General features: G+C 38.1%; 1 protein-coding gene across 1 annotated transcript in view; it reads left to right on the top strand.

Annotated features, from left to right (window-relative positions):
- The first annotated feature begins 4,717 nt into the window (after window positions 1-4,717).
- Window positions 4,718-12,488, top strand: part of LOC307159492 (ADAMTS-like protein 2) — a 28,809-nt gene continuing 21,038 nt past the window's right edge. The window contains exons 1-7 of the mRNA XM_079872898.1: window positions 4,718-4,795; window positions 7,677-7,779; window positions 8,139-8,281; window positions 9,167-9,242; window positions 9,462-9,564; window positions 9,648-9,793; window positions 9,897-10,020. Of these exons, the coding sequence (XP_079729024.1) occupies window positions 7,678-7,779; window positions 8,139-8,281; window positions 9,167-9,242; window positions 9,462-9,564; window positions 9,648-9,793; window positions 9,897-10,020 (694 nt within the window). The 5' untranslated portion in view covers window positions 4,718-4,795; window position 7,677. The remainder of the gene's footprint in view (window positions 4,796-7,676; window positions 7,780-8,138; window positions 8,282-9,166; window positions 9,243-9,461; window positions 9,565-9,647; window positions 9,794-9,896; window positions 10,021-12,488) is intronic.

The following is a 12,488-nucleotide window of genomic DNA, read 5'->3' as shown; positions in this document are numbered from 1 at the left end:
GCAACATCATTGCTTTCATCTCGCTGTGGCCACATTTTTGTGTAGCACTGCTGCTGAATTTGGCCTTGCAAAGTCAAATGAGTTGAAATTTAAAACCCTTACAAAAAATAAGTTAATTCTTTTAGTTCTTTTGAAATAAAAACCAGAAAGTATACTTTTAGTCTACTTTTGATGTACTTTTCAGAAGTATACTTAAAATTACACTTAACTGGGCCTACTGTATACTTGACTTATACTGACAGAAAAGTATATTTGGCCTATACTTGCATCTTTAGATCAAGGTATAATTAAGTATTCAAAGTATACATGGCTTGTGTTTACTCTTTTGATCGAGTAGCTTATTAAATACTTTTCTTTCACATAGTTTTGCATATTGTCTTATAAACTTAAATTTTTTGTAAACATTGATATGTTTCTAATTTTGAGATTGAGAATTTTTGTTTAGTCCACTGGTAGTGTACAGGAATATACTTCAAATCTACTTAAAGTGGAGTTAAAGGTATATTACAAGTATAAAAATGAATACCTAAATAGGATATCTGCAAAAAATGCAAAAAATAAATAAATAAATAAATAATTAAGATGTTAAGTTCACTTAAAGAAAACTCACAAGTGTACTTGCAGTATAAAACTATACTGAACTAGTATTTTACTTCAAAGTGTACTATCATAAACTAAAAAAAATTTAGCTACAAGTACTTAACTGGTAAACCATGTTGGTTCACTTGTTGCAGTACAACGAAAAACAGTTGTAAACTAGTTGTACACTCGAAGTTTACAGTTACCCTTAAACTTAAAAGTATACTTCTGGTACATTGATATTAGTATACTACATTAAGTATACTTAAAAATGTACTTGAACATTACTTAAGTATACTTAATAAAATTAACTTGAAGTATACTTCAATTTTTTGGCAAAGGTATCCATAGAGTTTTTCAAAGGCAGGTATTCTCAACTTTTTTTAGAGTGCATTTTTTAGGTTCCATAATTCTTTTAGTGCGTTTAGTGAAATTCTGACATAAACCCATAGGCTGGATTGTTACATTGACACAGTTTTTGAAATCTTCTGCACTCTCATCTGAATCCCAAGCTGAGAACCTCTGGTCCAAGGCATGCGTATTTTTGGATGGATTAAACTTTGTTGACTTAAAAAAGTCTGTATGTTATCTTTGAAATGAGGGCCCGAGAAAAAATATCATTACTCATTATCAGAAGATACAATAAAGGAAGCATTTCTTTTAATGATGTCTCAGCAGTTGTTTTCGGCAACATTATCCATATAAAACATAAGTCCCTAATTCAGGTGATTTTAACATCATTTCATTTGAATGGGAAAAAAATATATACAATTTTTAAATTAGCCTAAGATTATTTTGAGAAAATCTGAAAATGTATGTAATTTAGCTCTTCAACAACAAAACATTCTGTTTGTAACAGGGTTTGTCTAAAACATGTTTAAAGTGGTGGTATAATGCCCCTTTTTACAATATGTATAATAAGTCTCTGTTGTCCCCAGAGTGTGTATGTGTTTTAGCTCAAAATACCCCACATAATTTCTTTTACAGCATGTTAAAATTGTCCCTTTTTGAGGGTCAGTAAAAATACATTGTTTCATGTGTGTCCCTTTAAATGCAAATGTGCTGCTGCTATTGGCACAGAGGGTAGAGCTACAAGAGCTTGTGTGTTAGCAGCTCCGATTACCTCACGCAGACAAGCTCTAAAATATCAGAAACTGTTCTGCCTTTTATGTTTAATCTGGAGTCGGACAATGATGGAGAGACTCAACAAGAAGTGACATGTTGCTGATGTGGAGTAGTAAACTATCTTCAGTTAGCATATTCTGTCATGATAATCTATAAATTGCTCGTGTGGGAACTGTTGTAAGATGCCTACAGAGTGACATGCTATTGCATTTGTGTAACGCACTGTATTGCTATAAATGTGCAAAAAAAAAAAAAAAATTGAATGCGACAGCTTGAGCAGACTCACAAATGTGCTGTACTACAATAACTCTTCCTCTTCTCTACATGGACTGCGTGTTCCCGGGGGCGGGGTTTATGTAAATTTTAGGGTTAGTTATGTCACTAACCCGGGAGGAATGTCGTGTAGTCCCTACCAGCTGTTTGTTGTATTCCTTAAAAAACGATTTCTTTAAAAGCAAATATCTTCATTTGCTTTGAACTTTGAGCGTTGTAACTTTGCAGATGTTGTTTATGCTCAAACAGCAACATTACACACTGACTAAAGTTAGAAAAGCGAAATCATAATCAAACACCCCTTTAAAATTACATACCAGAATTTAGCCAGACCGAAAACAATGCCTAAACAGTTGAGTGTATTTGGCTTTTGGTTAACATTAACCAAATATTCAGTATGGCCTAAGTGACGACAGCGCGGTTTCAGAGGAAGAGCATATTTTCAAGTTTCTTTAATTTTGATGGCAAAGACAAACTTTTTTCCTCTTTGGAATAACCATTAATGAATGAAAAACGGACTGGAGCACGTATTAGGATATTCATGTTGACTGAACCAAAATATGTTTTCTTTTTGGCATCAACAAACTGTTAGAAAATAGTGATCACTTGCACTTTAAAATGCAAGTCTGCTTATTTCCCCATATCTGCTTAGCTTTCAATCAGTTAGCATAGCAGAGCTGATTCATTGTGCCAAAACAGACCCTGCCGAATTAGGCTCTAATAACATGCCTGTCGAGTGAGAAGAACATTTGTTTGGACTATGAATGTAGTGAATGCATTCATGTGTGGTACATTAGACCGCTAGTTAGAGAGCATTGTTGTTGTCTATTCATTCCCAACTTCTTCTTTTATTTCCACAAAATACACCTGGGTTTCCATCGCCATTTTAGAGTGAAGGAAAACTTCTATTTTCTTGTGTGTTTCTATCAACTGAAATGCATCAAGAGCATTTTTCCTACACAGCCATTCTCCTTAGAAATATTGAAGGATCTCTCTCCTTCTCTGTGTCACACACACAAACTTTCCCTGTGTTTTCTGCCTTGTAATTTTAGGCTTTTAAAAAGCAACCATTCCTCCAGACTTCCAGACTGTGCAAATCTCCTGAAGTATGTCTATCACCATACAAATCTGTGGTTGAGAGGAGTGTTTGATTGAGCTAAAAGTGAAGCGAACCGTCCCTAATGTACAGAGCAGACAGACAGGCAACTAAGAGAACATGTGGTCTATAAATGTACACGTCACACACAGGCATGGTGGTCTCAACTATCTGCTTGTGCTGCCCAAGTCTTTTTCTCCATCCATCTCTCTCTCCTCCTTCCAGTCTTTTATTACACTGCAAAAAAATCACTTTGTTAATCAGTATTTTTGTCTTGTTTTCCACTAAGATAATCATCCATAAAGAAAGATACATTTATTTAATAAAAAGTAAAATTTCATTACTTTATCAAGTTTTTTTTTTTTTTTTCATTTTAAGTATAAACCACATAAAATTTGGCTCCTTAAAGCAACTTTTTTGTTTGTTTAATTATAGTCATTGTATTTACATGTTGTATACATATGTGTGGTTCAGGTGTTCCTTACACATAGTACAATACCAGATTTTTTTATTTCTAGATTTCAGTGAGGGTTGTGTTTAGGGGAGGGTTTAGGGTTAGGGGGTATAATATAAATTTTTTACAGTATAAAAATTATTTTATCTATCGAAAGTCCCAATAAACCCAACACAAATAGCATAAATGACATTACCCATAGTAGATCTATACAGGTGGAGCTGGGGAAGGTGGAGGGTTTCAGAGGAACTTTAAAAGCTCTGTAAACTGCTACAGCAAACACTGACCAACTATTTAAATGTTGAGCAGCAAGCTTATTGGCTGCAGATGCAACAGGAACCAATCAGCTTGTGCCGTGTAGTTAACAATTTAATTGTCAGCAGGTTGCATTAAGGACCCAGCCTACGCCATCTAGAGTTGACAGATGTAATGCCATGACAGAACATGGTATTACAATGACCAACAACAATGAAATGTTTATTTTCCAAAAAAAGAAATACAGACAAAAATACAGTTATTAATTTATTGAGCTCTCTTTTTTCATTAGTTTGCTCAGTCACCATTTCCCATTTCATTATCTTTTCAGAGCCACTAGTCTCCATTTTTGTCATTGTACTCATTGTTGTCATTAGGATAATTATCAGGATTCCCATTAAGTGTTTTTACACTATGGGCTGTGGAAGTGATGGGTATCTCGGCAGTGGTGGGCTTTTAAGTAAAACTTACTGTACAGCAGGAGACATGAGAGGATGATCTGGCATAGACAAATTGTGTGTGGGGAGGATGAATGGACTGATGTGATGAGGAGGGCTATGGGGAGTCTGTGTGTGTGTGTGTGTGTGTGTGTGTGTGTGTGTGTGTGTGTGTGTGGGGGGGTGCTTCTCTGTGGGAAACGACAACTTCCTCCCTGTCTGTCTGCAAGCAGAGACCAGTAGACAGCAGTTTGGCTGAGTCTATGGCAGTGTGGCTCCGCTCCACCACACAGCAGAAGGCAGCCCATGAGCTTGGCACCAGCCGGGAAAGTGTTTTTACGAAGGCGTTCCCAAACTCTGCCACTCTCTTCCTGCTGGGACTGTAGGGAAGAAAGGAGGAGGGAGGAGGAAAGGACGGAGGAGAGGAGGGATGCAGGAGCACACCTTACCCTCTTTACAAAGCACATCCTCAGAACACACCATAAGAAACCACCACCACCAGCAGAAACCACCACCACCAGCACCACCTACACTGTCCAAGCAGCACTCAGCTCCAACAGTGCCACTGGACTGCAGGTAAGGGCAAATATTTACTATGTGACTGACTCTGTGTGTGTGTGTGTGTGTGTGTGTGTGTGTCCATTTCACTGAATAGTGCTGAATGTTTTGGGAAAAGAGCATGGGAAGCCAAGCAGACTAGACACTTGTTCTACAAACCCAAACATACAGTGTTGACTGCTCTGCTGATGCAAAGTGAATAAAGTGAAAGTAATGGTCTGTCAGGTATATATATATCAAGTGATAGTAATGTGGCACTCAATTTTTTTTGTCCAGCTGCAGAGAACAGCTGAGGCTTACTTTAAGTCCAAAGTAGAAAATGAAATGTTCCTTGCATGATAAATTCTGCAATAAATATGAAAATGGCGCTTTTGCTCTTTTATACTGTTTGTTATTGAAAAGTCTACTTAAGTTAAAATATTTAGCTCTGATGAGCCCATCATGTTTTGGAAATGTCCATTTGAAAAATCCCTAGAAAATGAATGTGTGGTTTTGATAATGTGTAAAGCAAGAGGGAAATTAATTTGATATTAGACTTGAAAATAGTCAATCTATTTTCTACTCACATAATAGTTTATCTACTCACATAAATAAATCACCATGGACGATGAATGGATGAGGGGAACCACAAGAAATTGGTGAGCAGCTTAAGGGTGGACAGCATCCAAAGCAAAAGAATGAGAAAGATGAAGCCCTAAAAAGTACAGAGATATCTTGGCCATGAATTAAGAATTATTCCCCATGATCTAACTAAATTAAAACGAGTGAAGTACTTAGTACAAGGTTGCCATGATTTAACTAAAACAAAAGAACAAACTTTTAGCATAATTTTTTTCCCCAGAATGTCATGTGTAGGGCTCCATAAGTAAGTATTCAAAAGTACGCATTCTGTTTCAACTTTTTACTAATTTGCGATTATGATCATCTGACCGTACATTATTTTGCTTACTAAACTACTTTCCAACTAAATAAATATGTGAACATAAAATTTCGTTTAGAGTTTAAATTATTTTTATGTAAATTCTCAGCTGAGAAAAAAATAGTTTACAATGTACAAAAATGTTTTTTGCTTGTTTTTGTCTTTGACTAGCAGCAAGATGAGCACTGTAACAATATTATAGTAATATAAATACTGACGTCTTCCAATGTCACTTTCACTATTTGAGTTTTTTTTTGTGTATTTGTTATCATATTAAATTAAAACATATTAAAAATATATCATATTATTCTTCTAGTAATTTATACTTATATATCCTTCTCACATTCACAGGAAATAGCTTTCTTCCATGTTAAAAAATTAGATAAAGAAATCAAATGTCCAAAAGAAAAAGACATGTCCAGAAAAATCCGTTATTCCATAATTTTAGTATTTTTAATTTCCATAATGAGTGTAATACATAATAAATAAAAATGTATAAAATAAATAAATGAAATATAAAAATAGGAATTGTATACATTCCGTAGCTTGAAATCCCTTCAGATAAAATCTGCCAAATGCATATATGTAAATGTGAATGTTTATTGATTATCTGCTCTCAATAGTTCAGTTTGATCTGCATAAATGTGTCACAACACTTGCTGCTGGTCTCTCAGCACTTACATGGTTGACATGCTGTGTACCCATCACCCGTTAGACAGAAAGCTGCAATATTGATTTTCCACTTGAAGACGGTGGACGTGAGAAGGCTGCAGAGAACTGAGGAATCCTTGCGTCTGGTCCCTGTGACCAGAAGCTCTTCCAGAGAAGGATGAGTCTGCTTCCAGCTCACAGACAGGGCTTCCCCCTCCTCCCCCCAAATGGGGAATGGCCCTGCTGTCTGTCTGCTGCCAGGGAAAGAAAAACACCCCTCTTCCCTTGAGCAGAGGCCCCAGGGGAGGGGGTTAGCCTGTGTTTACTCTCTTTCGTGGCCTGGGAAACTCAGAAGAGGAAGGTCTGTCTCGGCGGTCGCAGCCTCGTCGCGTGGTCTGTGGGAGACGAGTGTTTGGCGAGCTGGCGGGGCTCCAGCTGTGTCTGGGGTGGATAATGAACTCCAGGTGCTCCAGTGGGTAGTTTAAGACACCTGTCACCAATATTTAGTGCCAGGAAAAGCCAGACTGCAAACAGAGTGAGATGATCTGTTTGCTTACTTTAAGGAGCCTACCTAATTGGAGGTGCAGGTCTGATGAGAAGTCATGAGATGGAGGAGAACTGGAGAAGTTTGTGTGATTGGTGATTTTTGCTCACTTTTATGGTCTTCTTAAATGAAGTGTATACGTTCTTGCATCCCTGGACTTAAATACAAGCCAGAGAATTGCATTCATCCTTTCATTGTATTTCATGTGTTCCGGTCACATAAAACGTCATGCCCATGGAAACTGAGAGGGCACGTTTCCTAATGTTTTTAAGCCAAGTGGATTTTGAGTAAAAAAAAAAAAGATATTCGTGGCATCTTTGATTCACCCAAATAGGGGTCGGAAATATGACAAAAATCTTATTTCACGATAAAAACATATCACGATATAGTTATTTTTGTTATTTTATTACATTTTTTCACATTAAAAACAAGAACAAAGAAGCAAATTACAAACAACAGGACAAATACAATTAATAGAACAAAGTTAGAAATTAATTTCAATTATTGTCCCCACAGAGTTTTACTATCATTGCGTACCTGTCATTTGGTACCCACTGCATAGGGAATACCTGGACCACACATATAGCTTTTGTCATGTCTTATCTATCTGCCTAGGGCCGTAAATGATACTCTCACTGTCATCCATTCAAATATATCCTCAGAACATATAGTCATTCTGAACGAAAAACAATCTCCTTTGTGCTTATATCTGTAGAGAACCATTTAAACCTATGCTTTGAGAGGCTATTCAGTTTCTTTTTTCCCCAAATATTCATGTCCTACAGGATGGGGATCTGGTTAAGGGCCCAGTATGTGGAGAGCAGTCTGGTGCTGCTTGGTCTTGTAACGCTGGCTCTGTCTCTGGGAAATCTCTCAAGCAGAGGACAGGTTTGTAATGTTGACAAGTTATTCGTTTTTATACTATGATGATAAATCAGAGCACCAAACTACAGAAAAATATTTTCATATTTTTGTAATATATATATATATATATATATATATATATATATATATATATACACACACACACACACACACACACACACACACACACACACACACCTATCTCACTCCATTGAAAAATAGTTTTTTTCTTGTTTTTATCATAAATCTCACTATTTTTGTAGTGCTACTTGTAATACTCTATGCCAAAGGTTACACATATAAGAAACGTTATAGCCTTCTCTAAGCAAAGATGTTGGTCTCCAATACTCACTTTTAATAAGTGAACTCTTTATTTTCCAAAGGATGAGGGTGTTGCCTCTAACAGTCTAGAGGACGGGCTGGAGGTGATCACATACTGGTGGGGAGAATGGACGAAATGGACCGCCTGCACACGTACCTGTGGAGGAGGTGTCATGTCACAGGACAGACACTGTCTAAAACAAAGGTCAATGAACATCAGCTTATCACATTTTATAATATGTACTATGTAGTCATCTATTATAAAAACATTTAGTTAGGCTACTGTTTATAATGCTGGTAAGATTTAATATACACATCTTATGTGAAGAACATTTCCACAGGGTTTCCCTGACACTCCCCCACCTTTGAAATACAGCAACTACTGTAGCTAGTTATCATAGCTAGCTGGAATGGAAGACCATTTATGACGCATGAAAAAAAGAAAGCCATGCTTTGGTAAAGCATAAAAAGTTAGACATAAAAAGTCAAAACTATGAGATAAAAAGTATAAATTATGGCTTAAGTCAAAATTACAAGAAAAAAGTCTAAATTATGACGTCATTATTATGAGATAAAGTCAAAATTATGACATAAAAGCAGAGAGCCATAATCAAAATTTTATGAGAACATGAGATACTAATTATGAGATTATAAGTCATAAACGTGAGATAAATAGTCATAATTGTGACATTAAAAGTAAAATGTATGAGATACTAAACCATAATTATGACATTAAAATAAACTTTATTCAATTCACATATTTGTCATAATTGACTTTTTTGTCTTAATTTTTTTGTCTCATATTTATGACTTAGAATCTCATACTTTCGACCTTTTATTTCATAATTATGACTTAGTATCTCACAATTTAGACTTTTTTATGTCATAATTATAACTTTTTATGTCATGATTAAGATTTACCAAAGCGTGATTTTTTTTCTTATGTGGGAGATATGGGTTTCCATTGGGTTTCCAAGTTAGCCTCCAAGTTAATCATTTCATTTTGTTTACTAGGCACCAGTAAAAAAGAGAAAATTTGAGAGTGTAATAAATGTCTACTAAACTAAAACAATATATCTTTCTTTCAAAGAAAGAAAACAGCAACTGGTAAAGACAACATGACGTGCACAGGCAATGCAAAAAAGTATCATCTCTGCAACGCAAAGGTCAGCTCACAGTATCTGTCTTTCCTTTCCTCACACACATATACACAGTGCATTTAGACAGACCAACAGAAACTTGACAGCGAGCCTCATGTTCCACTTCCACCCAAAGCATACTGTAAATGCATAATTTTAGTCAGTTTTAAGTTTGCCTATTGTGCAGTGGCAACCAAAAAGCAGTATTCAGTTGTATTCAACTGATTGTATTTCTGTGAATTACAGGAATGTCCTTCTACAGGAAGGAGCTTCAGAGAAGAGCAGTGCTGGTCATTCAACTCTCAAGTTTATAGTGGAAAAAATTACCACTGGAAACCTCTCTATCCCGGTATTAACTGTTTTAATTAATGAAGCTGTGCTGTGAAGGTATCATTTATGTTGAAACAATGAACCCTGTTTATATTCCTGTAGATGACTACGTTCACATTTCCAGTAATCCATGTGACCTGCACTGCACAACCTCTGATGGTCAAAGACAGCTGATGGTACCTGCACGGGATGGAACATCTTGCAAATACAGCAACTACAGGGGTGTGTGTGTAGATGGGAGATGTGAAGTAAGTTACACTGTAGATGGCTATACACTAATATAAGGATACATCCTTATATTACTTTTCATGCATGTGATCTTAATTTATAAGCTGATGTGTAACTTTGCAGCCCATTGGATGTGATGGTGTTCTCTTCTCCCCAAACACCCTGGATAAGTGTGGTGTATGTCAGGGAGATGGGAGCAGCTGCAGTCGTGTTACTGGGAACTTTCGTCGCGGGGTTTCCAGTCTAGGTAATGTTAGCTCAGTGTTTCCTTTCAAGGGAACTCACGCTGCGTTGTATGACGACACTTTGGGGAATGCCTTTGACGTACACACGATCTGAATGTGTGAGCTGCTTGGGAGTGGAGCATGCACGGTCAGCTCTCGAGGGGGCTGGCTGTGTATACTGTGAACAGTTTCCCTTGAGGAACAGTTTCCCTTGCCTGGTCGTGTTTGAAAAGAAAGAAAGCGCCCAGGCTCACGCTCCCCGGGAACGGGTCTCACTGTTGCTTCACTCGTGGGGATCGCAAATGGAGCTAGGGGAGGACCTTGAGACGGCTTCAGCCCTTTCTCAGCTCTCAACTGCTAGCTCCAGTGCTCGTTTTCGGGGTCCGGAAGCCCACTCTGCAGCTTCTTCTGCCCTGGGTGAGTGGATGTTGATGGGACTATCCAGTTCTGAGGAGATGGATGTCCTAAGCATTGATGCGGGTGATTTGGGTGATTCGCCAGCCCTTTCCCCGCAGTATGAGGAGCTTGTGGAGGTTTTAACTAGTGCATGGCATGATGGCATGGCAAAAAACTCAGTATCAACTGGCCGGCCGAGAAGCAGGAAGCATTCAAGAAAAGACAAGCTAGATGAGCACTTCCTGCAGTCAAAATCACAACCTCCATGTCGGGGTTTGACATTCTTTCCAGATCTCCACACTGAGGTGTCGAGGTCCTGGAGGAAGCCGTTCTCCTCACGTCTCCCCACAGTTTATTATTATTCAGTGATCATGGGGCTCAAGGAGAATGGCTATGGGATGATGCCTATGCCTGAAGAGACATTAACTGCATATCTCTCCCCTGAGATTGTGTTGTCCCTGAAAACCCCTGCATTACCCACCAAGCCTTGCCATGTAACATTTTCGCTGGTGGGCAAGGCGAATTTCATCCGTTCCTCCTTGGAGCCTTCAGGTAAGATTCATTTAGATTCATTAACCCCGGCACATACAGGGCCCTATCTTACACAAGGCGCAATACAGCGCCAAGCGCGACGCAAGTGTTTTTTTATAGTTTCAGTCCGATGCAGTTATCATTTTCACGTCCTGCACCACGTTGTTTAAATGGCAAATGTATTTGCGCCCATTTGTGCGCCCATGGGCATGCTGGTCTGAAAACGAGGTGTGTTCTAGCGCATTGTTGGCGCGTTGCTATTTTGAGGCAACAGAAATAGACTGTGCCATTGACCAACTACCCCGAATTGATAAAATAAAATAAAATTCTGTATCAAAACTATAAGGAAACACCAGTACTTTGTTTAGGCTTGGTTTGTAGGGAATTACAAACCTGCGCACATATATTCAAACGCACTTAACTATAGTACCAATTCTTAATGCGCATGTGAACGCCATCAGCGTTTCTCACAGGTTCGCGTTTAAAGTTTGTGTAGAGAGAATGGTGTCGTCTTAGCGGCCCCTAATTTAATAACAAATGATCGTTGCGACGGAAGCGAATCAATCAAAACAAAAATAACTTTATTAAAGAACCGCTATAAAGCCAAAACAATCTTACCTTAAATTATACGGGTATCTCTGTAAAGCTGCTTTTGACCAACTGAAACCTGGTCTAAAGTCAATGGCGCAATATTTTATTTTATGTGGCGAGTCCACAACGCGCGTACACTCTGCTTATTAAACACACAGGGACGCACAGCAGCACACAAACATGCCAAATATTTCAAATAAAAGGATTAAAATGTAAAAGATTATTATTGTGTACATCAAGATAGGGTGGACCCGTAGATGGTCTGCTTGCACACTTTTATCTCGCGCACTAGCAGTTCCGTTTGCACTCTGGAGACAGCTTCGGTCTTTCCACTATCAAATTCCGTCATGTTAATAGCAAATCTGCCATGGCGCGAGCGAAACTGGCATTTAAAGGGAATGGGAGATGAGACTCTGATTGGTTTAATGCACATAAATCACAAAACACACCCATTACTCATTATGAGAATAGGGACAACCCTTTTAGACATTTCCCGTTGTTAAACTAGCAAAAGTGGATTCGGACACGACTTAAGTGAACTTGCACAGTGCGCTTTAGACCAGCCATTCCCAAACTGTGGTCCGCGGACCACTAGTGGTCCGTGAGGGTACTGCAGGTGGTCCGTGGAAAGGCAAAACATTTTTTTTTACCTTAATTTTACCAGGAAATTCCCCCCCCCCCAAAAAAGTAATAAGAATATGTAGGCCTATATTGATATAACATTTTAATTAAATTGTCAAGTTATTGTGTGATTACTAAAATAGCCTAGTGGTGTTCGGCCGTGACATTCAAGTTCAGTGCCGTTAGAACCACAACATTGGTTCGGTGGATAGCAACAGGTTCTCTGAAGAGAAAAGGGCAGAGGCAAATATGTTCTCATTATCACATCACACGCATAGCCTTTAATGGTGCGTTCACACCGGACGAAATTTCGCTTCAAACTTTAGTTTTTACGCGCGTCAATTTCGCTCTC

This window comes from Squalius cephalus (genome assembly GCF_949319135.1).
Source record: "Squalius cephalus genome assembly, chromosome: 5".
Classification (NCBI taxonomy): Eukaryota; Metazoa; Chordata; class Actinopteri; order Cypriniformes; family Leuciscidae; genus Squalius; species Squalius cephalus.
Note: the sequence above shows the minus strand (reverse complement) of the source record. Positions and strands in the feature narration are given on the sequence as shown.